At 34.8% G+C, this 13,055-nt stretch overlaps 1 protein-coding gene across 1 annotated transcript in view; it reads right to left on the bottom strand.

Annotated features, from left to right (window-relative positions):
- LAMA2 (laminin subunit alpha 2) overlaps positions 1-13,055 on the bottom strand; it is a gene marked incomplete at its 5' end in the record, with an annotated part of 435,223 nt that overhangs the window by 335,256 nt on the left and 86,912 nt on the right. Inside the window, 3 exons of the mRNA XM_019630849.1 lie at positions 2,664-2,781; positions 4,204-4,293; positions 7,155-7,334. Coding sequence (XP_019486394.1) covers positions 2,664-2,781; positions 4,204-4,293; positions 7,155-7,334 — 388 coding nt within the window. The remainder of the gene's footprint in view (positions 1-2,663; positions 2,782-4,203; positions 4,294-7,154; positions 7,335-13,055) is intronic.

Genomic DNA, 13,055 nt, shown 5'->3' with positions numbered 1-13,055 from the left:
CCATAAAAACAAAGAATTCTTAAAAATCCTCTTGTAAAAATATAGTGCAAGAAGCAGTCAAGATTTTTGCTGCCAATATAAGTAGAGGGAAATAGAGAGTAATACAAATTTATTCTCACATTATCAAGAATTAGTGCTGCTGAGAGTGTTTATAAACATTAGCTAATGTAGATAAAACACTGATGCTTCAGCAGCAGTCTTTTTCACACTCCATGCAGAGAGGGCCCTTTTGCCTCCAGCCCTGGCTGGTCTCTAAGGGCCTCGTTCCTGCAGAGCCTCAGAGGACACGGATAGTGCCCATTCAAAGACCCATTTCCCCTCTGTCGTCAGCAGTTTGCCATTTCACAGAATGTCCAAGACACGAAACTGAAACTGTCCTTTAGTATAGGCTTTGCATTGGAACAAATATCCTTTGCTCTTTAGAGATATATCATGTCTTAAACAAAATAGATTGGTGAAGATTCAAATCAATTCATTTTATAAAAGTATTTGTCATGTCTCAAATGGATTTTTCTAACTATTAAGATGATTGGAACACAATGTAATTTGGAAAAGAAAATTTTCATATAAGCTTTTAAGAATACATGACATTTATACAAAGTTTGATGGTTAAGACTTCTATCTTAATTTTTGGTTTAAAAAATATATTTTCAATTTGGAAATAAAACCTCCTATCTGCCCCAAACACAAAAAAATTTTTTTCAGAATTCCACCATTTTAAAAAATGTGTATAGTAGCCAGTAGAAATCTCCTTTCATGTTAATTTGTTCATCCCTGTTGCTAACAAGTTTGACCTATACTTTTTCTTTCCTTGTTTAAACACATATATACAAGTGGAGAGTGGCAAAGGATTTTGCAGATCCACTTAACATTACATAGTTATAACTCTGTGATAGAATGTCAGAGGCAACAGGAAGAATCCCTACCATCAAATGTAAATACGACTCCCCTTATTGCCGATATTCCACAAGCACAAGAGAAATTTAATTAAAATCTAAAGAAGTTTGAGAGCAAATATCTATGGGTGGCAATTAACATAAATTCACTCTCATTGGGAGAAGCAGTAGAGAACCAAGAGATTGGGGTAGGACATCAGATTCCCCTCCATAACAGTGGGGAGGGGGAATGGCCCATTCCTTCACATACATCTCAGTAATCATGGGTGATCTCTAAACCGAAATATATCACAAGCAGACCGACACAGATCAAAAAGCAAAACAGGTGATTGCAGAAAATGAAGGGACCCAATACATGGGCAGTATATGCCAAATCTTAAACTGAAAAGAAAATATATTTTATGGTTGCAGAATATTTTGTGATTAAAGTTTGCTATGATTTAATAGTTTTAAAGACCTACCATGTCTGACACCTGATACATGATAAACACATTTAATAAATATATAGAGTTGGTATTAATTAAAAAAAATGTATCTACCAAGCCTGCTCTGGAAGTCATATATACCTACAGAACTAAAAAAAGCAATGTGGTTAGGACTGATTCACCAAAATATTAATATTTGAACTCAGTTGAATTGGGCCTTGGAATTAGAGTTTAGCACAAGCCTTTGTTTTTAGGTCTTGTTTTAGTCTGAACAGATGTCTAGAGGCACAGGTTACTCTAGCATCCCTGTCGCCATGTTGGTCCAGTTGGCAACATCAGGCTATAAAGCCATTTGCTACACTTCTTGGGTATTTCCCTTCAGGAAAAATTGGACATATGGATTGTCTTCAAAAGTGATAATATTAAAGCATAAATGAGTATTTGCTGGCACATGTTTGCATAGCCAGTTGTTTTACTGTTTTTCATAATGGCTTTTTTCTGGGTGATCACTGTACAATAATTGCTAAAGCATAGTTTATGCTAATGATTATCACTGATGCCATTTCTAATATTAGCATTTTATATTGTTATTAATGAGAAATGATACATTTAAAATACTAATACTTATTAAGATAAATGTTACTGTTCCACGAATTTGATTTCTTGCCATCTCTGTTACCTTTTACTCTCATACTCTTCCAAGGTACTGCCCCCAAATACCACCACCCTTCAATAAGTTTAACTAATGAATCAAAGTTTTTGTTTTTTTTCTGTTTCAAACCATCTGTAGCCTATAGGGTACAATCATTCCCCTCTGGTTTTCCTCCTTTTATTACATGATGGGTATTCAAAAGCCATTTACTAGGGGGTGGGGGTAGAGTGAGGCTACAAAGGGAACAGGCAGAACTATCTGGAACTATACTGGTTTCAGAACCATTTTCTAAACATAATAAGTTTAGAAATCCAGTCTCTCAACAGTCTACGTTTTGCTGATTTTTTCTTTTTTTACATTTCTGTTAGTCTACATATACATTATGCTGTAAACTTCAGTTTCACCCCGATGACAACTATATACTATGCTTCTATCTATGTCTCATAATCCTTACACCATGGTAAATTCTCCGGTGTTTGGTAAATATTTTCGAAAAAAAAAAATGAAAGAAAATGACAACAATCTGAAAAACTGAGTAACAGAAAAAGGGTAAAAGAGCTTACCAGGAATTGCCTTGGATAAAATTTAGAAACTGGAAATATATGCTTACCTGAAACCACCACATGTTTATATTACCTGTGTCCTAGAAAAGGAAGAATTACACATGCTGTTGGCTTCTCAGGAACATACCTTCACATTCAGTTTTAGTCAGGAAAGTCCCGGCTTGCCAAGGTTTCTGATGGAATCCTGGACAGCACTGATCACAGCTATCACCACATGTGTTATGCTCACATTCACAGCGGGATTTCTAGTAAAAAAGAGGGGGAAAGCATACTTTTAGCAGTTTTTAGAACCATAAATTAAAAACTTCCCCAGCAAGGTAGAGTGAAGAGAAAACTTCTAGAATAAGTACCAAAACATAAAACTCCTGTCAGTTTGGGAAGGAGGAGGTATCAGCTTTGAGAGCAGATATATTTGATCAACACGAGATTAGGGAGGTCTAGCCTTGTTCTGGAATCACTGGACTTCAACTTGGAAGAGAGTAGAGGCCCAACTGGAAGTGGTCTTGAAGACTGAGAGCCCTTCTTTGATGCGTGAGAAAGTTTTCTGGGTTGGCTGTATCCATTTTAAGGCATCCCTCAAAGTACTGTTAACATTTGGGGGTGTGGGCAGAAGGGAGGGAGTTGAATCCCAGGCATCGAAGGGCATAAAATTTAATTATAACAGAAATCAAATGTCCCAGGATTGACTCTCCTGTCTGTGTGTGCTCCAAGAACATTCTCGATTCATCCCATGGGACTGTCCCTCCAAGGCTACCCTGTGGGCTCTCAAAGCTCAGGAAACACTGCCCTCATTACACCTGATAGACAGCACCCACACCCTGCAGATAGCAACACCACAGACCCACCCAGATAAATACACCAGGGCATTTGAACCTTCCCTGGGAGGTAACATTATGATGCATTAGTCAGAAAACTAGCTTTGAGGGAAAAAAATCCCTTCTGTATTACAGTTTTAGTAAGAGAAAAAAATCTATATGTAGGGAGCTATGTTCACTGATCTCACTATTCAATATATTTCTTCCATATACTGTACAGCAAATGATTTTGTATTTCACCAGTTTGTTTATGACTGAAAATAAAAGATGCTCATTCATCTTATTTTTAGGTTATGTTCACTTAATATGTTGTCATTAATGAAAAATTTGACCCAAAATCATTCCAGCATGCTCTGGTCTGGCAGTTTCAATGCTCTCTTCCACCCCACTCCTTATGGCCCCGGCCCTACCTCAATCTCCTGTTACACGGCCATTTATATTTACTTCCATACCCAGTTTTCATTTGTTTGCATTAATTTTTTTTGAAAACTTTAAAAATAAATGGTCAAGTTGATTGATGGCAGGCATTCCCCAAAGCTAAATCATACAGCATGCTGTCATAGCTAGCGGGTTTTCAAAATAGATATACTAGTTTAGAGTCTTTTTTGAAAAAAAACAACAACAAAAAAAAAAGAAAAAGAAAACAACTAATCTGTTTTCTAGTACTGTGATGGCTGACTTCAAAGTCTATCATCCTAACCACCAGCTCTATTTCACCCTGGCACAGCTTTCTGTTACGCTAAGTGGGGACCTGACACCCATTCACAGAGCGTCCTTGTGGGCAAAGCCTGTCATGAAGCATTTTACAGTTCCGAGATTCATTTTGCCTAAGTGTCCTATAAATATACATACATTTGTCACTGGATCAAGTGGACAAGCCCTGGCATGGCCATAGCAGATGCACATCCCTCCAACAGAAATATCTTTGACCGAGTAGTAATACTGCAAAAAGCAATCGAGAGAGAAATCCTGTTAAGATGACTGGAAGGTGAAAGCAACAAAAGGGGACATTCAGTTAAAAATTTTACTTTCTGATTTTATCCTTAGTTTGAAGCACGTTTGTGTTCCTGCAGGACAGAGAACTCGCAGAAGGGATCAAAAAACTAACTCCTCACACTGTAATCATAGCTTCAAAAATGAATGCCTCTAATTTATGTTAGATGGACATTTGAGAATGTTTTTTCCCACAGACAGTACAAAGTTCATGTATCTGTTTTTGAGAGCAACTTGTAATAATTATTTATAAAAGTTGTTTGAATTTCTTGAAAGGAAACCTTTTTTATTGTCATTACCAAAACCTCAGTATTCATGAATCATATGCAAATGGTTTTGACAGAATTGCAAAGAATCAACACATTTAGGGAATGTGCTCATAACCATATATTTCTTACCCATATTAAGAAGGAAATAAAAAAGAACTCTCAAGAGTGAATTATAATAACATAATATGAGGAGTAAATTAGATGTGCATAACACCTTTTTTCATTACTATGTTAAAATGTCCATGCAATTACTTCCCCATCTGAAGTTAATATAGAGCTATGTTTCTGATTATTTTAATCTACCAAGTTATTTTTAAAAGATGATTTATAATTATAGAACTGGACTATTATTAAAAATTTAATTAATGTGTATATAATATTTTATAATTGTGAGAGTATTTTTCATTACCATAATGAATCCAAGTAACAATCTCAGTGGCAGACAGTTCTATTATTCCAATTATTCACATAAAAACATTTAGAGATAATAAGTAGGTGGACACAAATCTGAGTTCCTTTATTACAAATTCCCCTTTTCCATTTCTTTCTTCTTTGTTTTGCTTGTTTTTATTTTTTACATATAGTGTCTTTTATAATATTTTTGTTACATTACCTTACTTGATATACCTAGACCTCAAATTAATGGAACTTGCTAGGAAGTTGAGATAATGCAAAAGTTTGCTTTTCACTAACTTCATCATGTAATAATGTAGACACAAACAGGGATATTTGCTTGGAAAGCTGATATGGTCATTTTTGCAGATGCTCCTAAAATTGGAAAATCTATTTTAAACATACATGTATCATGCTTCACTTTTGAGTTATGAAGAGGAGCTGAAATTCAGTATCCTATTTTTATATATTTAAATGTACATGTAATATTTACTGAACTTTACTTTCAAAAAACATATTTAAGTATTGAATGTTACCACACTATTTTAAAGGCTCATGTACAATGAAGTCGTAAATAATGGATGTTCACCCCAGTCCCCATTATGCCTTCTGCAAAAGATGATTAAAAGGAATACATTTATTTCCATTGATTTTTTTCCTCTCTGATAGATATACTGTCAGGGAAGATTAAATTTCACTTCAAAATTATTCAGTCTTCCTCTGTATATATTTTTAAGTCATGTCAAAATTATAATTAAAAGTAATTTTTTTAACAAGTGAAGAATCTAAACATTGCTATAAAATAATGATTACTTCAGCAAAAGACAATTTACAATACATGAAGTATAATAAAAGGTAAAATTATTTTAGGTTTGGAAAATATGGACACTAAAACAATGAACATATATGGGAATCATAAAATTTTAGAAGTTATTTTGTAATGATGGTGGTTTGGTGTGGATAGTTTAATAAGAAGAGAAAATCTATTAGGGATATTCATAAACCATGAAAAGCACTGCCCTTCAATATTCAGCCTAATGGTCCATTAATTTGGCAACTGTTAGCAAAAGTCTGACCTCAGTGAAACCATTTTGGAACTAAGTGCTTTGTCCCACAATCTTAACTTCTTCCTACAATCGACTTTCACTTGCACCTCTAGTCATACAGTAGATACCCTCTTGGCATGGATTTACTTTATGGACTTGTAGCTGAATTGACTCTCTTGGTAATAATGTCTAATAGCAGCATATATGGGAGGTGACATAAACCAGTGCATGTGGCGAAGGATAAACAGGGGGAAGTGCAATTATCATTCACAGCAACCTGGGCTGATCATCTATGTCATAATCCCACAAATTCCAATTTAAAACTGGAACACAGCACTTCTGTTAGCTCCTGTTTTCAAAGATCTGTTGAAAGGGTGCTATCAACTTTTTTCTGATATTCTATGCACAAAGGAAAACAAAACAGTGTATAGAATCAGTTTTCCCCTCCAGCAGTGCTTTTTAAAACTATGGCTTGGGATTCATTAGTAAAGCAGAACACTAAATTTTTTCATTGGACAAAATGGTCCAAAGACCAGTGACATCAACATTACTGGGAATTTGCTAGAATTTCAGTTTCTCAGCTCTGCCCTAGACCTCCTGAGTCAGAATCTGCATTACCATGATATTACCAGCTGATTTTATGCACATTCAAGTTTAAGACTTATTGGTGTGTATGTATGTTTTATTGTGTGTGTGTGTGTGTGTGAAGATGATGATATAAAATGTATTTAATAGTGTGGGTTGCAGCCAAAAAAGTTTCAACTTCCTATAGTAACTCCCCAAAGCTAATTATAAAAGTAGCTCAGATAACCTAAAGTGACAAAACAATCCTCAAAAATAAGATTATGAAGTAGGCACTATGATCTTCATTTTACAAAAGATGAAGTCAAAGTTCAGAAATATTAAAAAATTTGATAAATGTTATACAGCTAATAAGTGGCTGAGCTTGAATTTGAACAAAAGGTCTATCAAAATTTAAAGTCTTTGATAATAACCACTCCTACGAATCATGGAAAGATAGCTTTTAAAATTATTTAACAGGCAGTTAAAAAGAAGGGTGCAATATCATTCACAGGCTGCAATATAATTCATCAAAACTTACTCTTCGGGTGACAATGGGGTCAATTTCTCTTGGGTCCTTGTGAGCAAACATCATCAAATCAGCATTCAAGGTGCGGATCCTCTGAAATCTCAGGCGAATATAGCGAGCGGAGGTAAACTCTAGCAGTTCAGGAGAAGGGTCATCAGCACTTGGTCTTCCATTGATCAAAGAGATGTGAATCTAGGCAATGTGGGAAAAAATTTAACAATTATGTTTACTAAAAATGAAATATCTGGTTTAATTTTCTTTTCTTGAGAAAACAAAAAATAATACACTTCTTTTCTCCCAATTAATCATTCAGATGCAAGTTCATGTTTACTCACTGAGATGTAGTGAAGTAATTGAGGAATTTTAAGGACCTTTTAATACATCTACATGCAATTCATTTGTTTATATTTTAGTTATTCTCCACATATTGCAATTACCTGTATTACTCTGTTCCAAGACATTATATCTGCTCGACCTTCCTAGGATTTCCATAAATTCTTAAAGCAATCTAATCTTTTTCTGAAAATTATTGTGTCTTAAAATTATTTACAAATCAGGTATACATTGGGATACCAGAAAACTTGTTTTAGAAAAAGTTACAAAATAGACAAAAACAGGAGCTCATAGATACTTAAAATAATTCTGAACTTGAAAGTATCTAATTATATAGCCTTAGTATATAGAGAGTGAAAATTGACATATTGCAAGGAAAACTAGACAGATCATAGTGAGAGATTTCAATTGATTGTTCATTTGTTGTTTGTTTTTTATTATAGTAATTGCTCCATCAAAAAGACAGAAATGCATTGTCACCCCAATAAATGTAATAAATAAAAAAGTATCAAGAGTATAACAATCTATGAAAAGTAGATGTATGAAAATAAAATAAAATTTGGGTGGAATGGTAAATTTGTTAGGAAAATAATTTAGAACAAGTGATACCATAAGAAATAAAATCTAATTATACTGTTATCCATTTATGAAATGGAGAAATTGCCAAGAAACTACCTTCCAAATGTACATAAAGCCCGCATGCTCTCACAAGGATTTCACAAGAGCAGGAATAAACCAGTTTGGTAAAATAAAAATAACTACCACAGATAAAGAATATTTTCCCTAACACCTAAAGAACTCCTATAAATCAACAAGAAAAAAAGACTAACAATATAACACAAAAAACAGACAAAAAGACATAAGGGGATTATTCAAAAAAATAAAATATAAGTGGCTGTTAAACTTTTGATAAGAATGAACTTCATTCATTAACAGAGAATTGTTCATTAAAACCATAATAATAAACTTTTTCCTTTTTTTTCAGGTGGTCAAATCCCCAAGATACTGCTAATACTCCCTGACAGCAGGACTGAGGGGGTACAAGTCATTCTCATACACTTACAGGTATGAGTGTTAAATGGCACAAACCCTTATGAAGGTTCTACTTCTGGGAAATTATCATATACATACACACACACACACATACACACACACACACACACACAAGAGTATATATATTCTGACAGCATTGTTTGTAATAGCAAAAGATTGAAAACATTCTAATACCCATCAATGTACAACTGGTTAAATAAATTATACATCTATATAGTGAATTAGTGCACCATGAAAAAGAATGAGGAAACTCTTGATACACTGATAGGAAGAAGCACTTTCACTTTTGTTTTGTTTTGTAAATGCATTATTACCTATGCAATAAATTAAATCAAATCAAAATTGTTAAAGAAATTGAAATTGAGTGATAGGTTTTGGACTGAAAACACACAAACACACACACACACTCACACACACACACACACACACACACGCATGCACAGGAGGCTAAAGAGACAGAAAGCAAGACGGAAGGAGTCCTGTGCTGCTGGAAGCTGTTTGGGAACACGTATGTACTGGGGAAACTGTGACATGAGATCACCCACTAGAGTTTTCATCTACTTTTGCAAAATGATATATCATGTGTGTTAATTACATTTTTGACAGCAGAGGCAATGATATGTGTTTCCATTCCTAACATCCTGCATTTAGATAATCCCTGAGAGCATTTTACAAACTGACTGGCAATAAACTACTGAGTCACTAGAGAAATAAATGCAGCAAACTCCAAGATGAGAAACTAATTCTGATGTCACAAAGTATAAACTCAAAATGCCTCATGATAAAAATATAAAATGTCCCACCTAATTGAGTCTACCTTGGATACTTAGTAAAGAATAAATTCACTTAACACATTTGAGGATGATAGAATGCAAGGTCTGCTAAAACACAGAATCTAAAATTACTGGATATCCTTGCTGTAATGTAAAAATTTCTAAAACAGCAAAGTGGATCTTATATATTCAACAGTTCTGTCATCTATCAGATGATCCAGAAATGTATTCAATTAAATTGTCTGCATTACTTAAGAAGCTACCAATTAATTGTTAAAATCATGAATAGATATATGAAGCAATTAAAAATTAGCTCCCTTTATTAATTTAATAAATTAATTTTGGCATCTAAAAAAATCACCAGTGCTCTTGAATTCATGCTTAAATTTCTGTTTTATCAAGCTCTCCCTTGAATGCTCCTAAAAGAGTTTGAAAAAAATAAAAAAGAGGAAATCACTGCATGTCTAGGGTTAAAGTTTCTGAAAATTATTAAGGTTTATTTGGTGCTAATTCTATGGTGAACCGTGCTTGTGGCTGTACATGAAATCAGTAAGTTCCTCATTTAAATATACAGAAACTTTAAATAAATGTTGTACTTATTCTCATGTAGGTGAATAAGCCCTGTGATAGCTACACAAAGGATTCAGCAAAGGAACACTTCTCACAGCTTTGGTATTTTCATCGAACTACTCTGCCAAGAGATCTTGTGAGCATAGTTAGTCCCAAGCTGTTTTGGGGATATAATACCAGCCAGCTGTTTGGCCACGCTGTGAGCAACTTCCATCCAACGGTTTCTATTTTTTTTTCTTTTTTTTCCCACTCTCCTTCAAAATAAATCAAAATATTGGAGAGTATATTTCCACTGTCTTGATGCTGTGTAATTCCAAGTCCACTGGAGAGTTTAACATACTTCCTGGTTTCCTGAGGGTGACAACTGGAGGGAGGGTGTCCATCTTCAAAAAAGATGAAAAGTATCAGTCCTCAAGACCACCACTGTCTAGCTGTGAGGCCGTGGGAAGCCTGTGGCAGTCTAGTGTCCTCTGAAATGATTTTGATTACAGACATGTTGGTGGGTGTATGTTCATGCTATCAAAGGATTCATTCCAACTGACAACATCAGCCTGATTAACAACCATTTGTTTTTTAGGTTTTAAAATGACACTCATGTTTGAAATTAGTTTTCACAGATAAAGAGAAAAAAAAATATCTCATGAGTTTATGACCAAAGGACTAAATCAATATTATACTCTACTCATCCAAATAATTCTGTTTTTATTAGTGTAAGCATACTGTATGAATCATGTTTTTATTGCAGATAGATGAACATTTGTGCCTCTATGGCATTTTTACTTTTATGGTTAGAATACAATTTAAAAATGGTTTCTGGGGCTGGCCGAGTGGCACGTTGGTTAGGAGTTGGCTTGGGATGCCAGCTCTGAGCAGCAGGGCCCCAGTTCGGATCCCACATATGAGGACCAGTGACGCCCTCTACAGCAAAGATGGTGAACAACAGCTCCTTGAGCTGGGCTGCCGTGAGTCGCCATTGACGGAGTAGACTGCAATGGGGATGGCCAGCAGCGGGCATGAGCTTTCCCAAGCGGCCGTCCAATGGCCCGTGAGCGACTGCCTCACCTGCGAAGAGCGCAGTGATAATANCCCTCCCCCAACACATTTCTATGCTAGGCATGCCTTTACTACCTTGTTCAAGATTCCAAGATATTTTCTCTGATTTATTTAATCTCTTATCTTATCCCCCCAAAATATAAGGTCATTTATTCCCTGCACCTAAGACAGCATTTGCCACATAAATGGTAATCAGTTTGTTAATGGAAAAAAAAATAGCCAATGTTGAAGAATACTCACTGGCTATATAAACCCATCAAATGTATTCACATCAAAACACTTGGTGGTTGAATTAAAACGGTGTCCCAGCCATAGTTTCGATGCCCTATCTTTTTGGTAATGAATTTGCTTTGCAGCGATTAATGTGTGAGTTACTTCACTGCATTTATAAGATAAATGGAAGCAAAATATAAAATTACAAGAAAGAGTAAAATGTTTTTCATTCACTGATAAAAAGAACAAATGTAGAGATAATGAGAAAGGCAAACTGAAATCAATAACATGTTTTTTTTTCCTTCAAAAAACAATAGAGTTGTTGTTTTTTTCCTTAACATAATCTTTAAGAATTTTTACCACTAGTCCTGCAGTAAGTAATTCATCCTGAAAAGAACAGTGGATAACTGCTCTAAGTAAGATGCCAGATTTAAAAATATTTGAAATGCCTCTAAGAAGGTGCCAACTGTCATTCCAGATACAACTAACATCTCCACATGATTATGCAGCACATATCAGGGTACTAGAATGTGTTTGTGTAGAAACAGATACATACACACATGCTTTACATATTATGAGCCAAAACAACACAGTTCTCAAACTTATTACTCATAACCAATATACTTTCAATTTCCACATAGCTCCCCATGGCACCAGAAGTAATACCTGATTATTCATATGAAAATGCTATTTGTTATTCTCCCAGCCACCAAAAAAGAAGAAATAAATGCGGTATGACTCATTTTTAGCTTAATATTCACCATATTACTAACACAGTAAAGACCTTCTCACAAAAACTTGTATAAATNTAATGGCATTAAAAGGCCTAATCTAGGGCATAACTAACAAGATGATTTTATTTTTCTCAAGCATACAATTTCTGAATTTGAGGTTGTTAGCACCTCCTTCCAGAGCTTTCAGTTTTTACTCCAGGTATCAGGAGGCTCTGCCAGTTCTAATGTGTATGAAGTTCAAGGAGATCTTTGGAATAGCAGATACACCATTGAAAACACATAGTGATCACATATAACCATGCTGTAGAACGGAAAGTCGTTAATCCACAGGGATGACTCATGCTAAATTAAAATATTTGATTTAAGTAAAAATACATGCTAGAAAAGAGCATCAAAGAAGTTTGAAATAAAAATTAGAAGTGTATCTGAGGTCTTCAAAGGAAGAGTAAATATTTTTCTTATTAAATTGATTGAATCTCCCAATTAACAGCCTAGTAGAGAAACTTCCCAAAATGAAATAAGCACAGTGAAGAGGGTGATTCATTTGTTTTTATAAGTGCTCTGTAAGTAATTCTTTCTGAAAATACATCCCAGGCCCACCATGAGTAAGGGACAATGGGGAAGGAGTTCTTGGTTTTAATCTTAGCAGGGGACTCTAGACTAATACGCATTCCCACCCACTATCACCATACCACACAGGCTGTGCAGTTTCACTTCAGATACTGTTAATCATTTCAGGATTCAAAAAGTCTCCTTGAAAAGTCCAGCTGAAAGGGCATACTGATTCATGTGGCTTAAAATACCCTTGCAATTCAGAAGGGATTTTTTTCATTAAAAGCAATAAGGAAGTATAATAACATGAGAAGACAGTAGGTGTGTTTGGATTTTTCTTGAGTGCTCACTTCTACATTTTCCTTTGTATTTTGCCTTCATAGGAAGTCATAGCAAATGCAGTAGCAAAAGACCGTGTTGACTCTCAAGGTTATTAATTTCCTTAAAGATTTCTCAACCCAATTGGAAGAGACATGCCGAAAAGCCTTAGAAAGATCACTTAATAGAGGACAAATAAGGCTTTAAACAAAATAGCACTGGAGACAAAAGTGAAGTCATCCGTAAAAGAAGGTCTGCCTTCTAAGGCCATAAAAAAATATCTAAAATCCAGATATTTTATGGTATACTAATCA

This window comes from Hipposideros armiger, unplaced genomic scaffold, assembly GCF_001890085.2.
Source record: "Hipposideros armiger isolate ML-2016 unplaced genomic scaffold, ASM189008v1 scaffold_957, whole genome shotgun sequence".
Lineage (NCBI taxonomy): Eukaryota > Metazoa > Chordata > Mammalia > Chiroptera > Hipposideridae > Hipposideros > Hipposideros armiger.
This window is presented reverse-complemented; position numbering and strand designations above follow the sequence as displayed.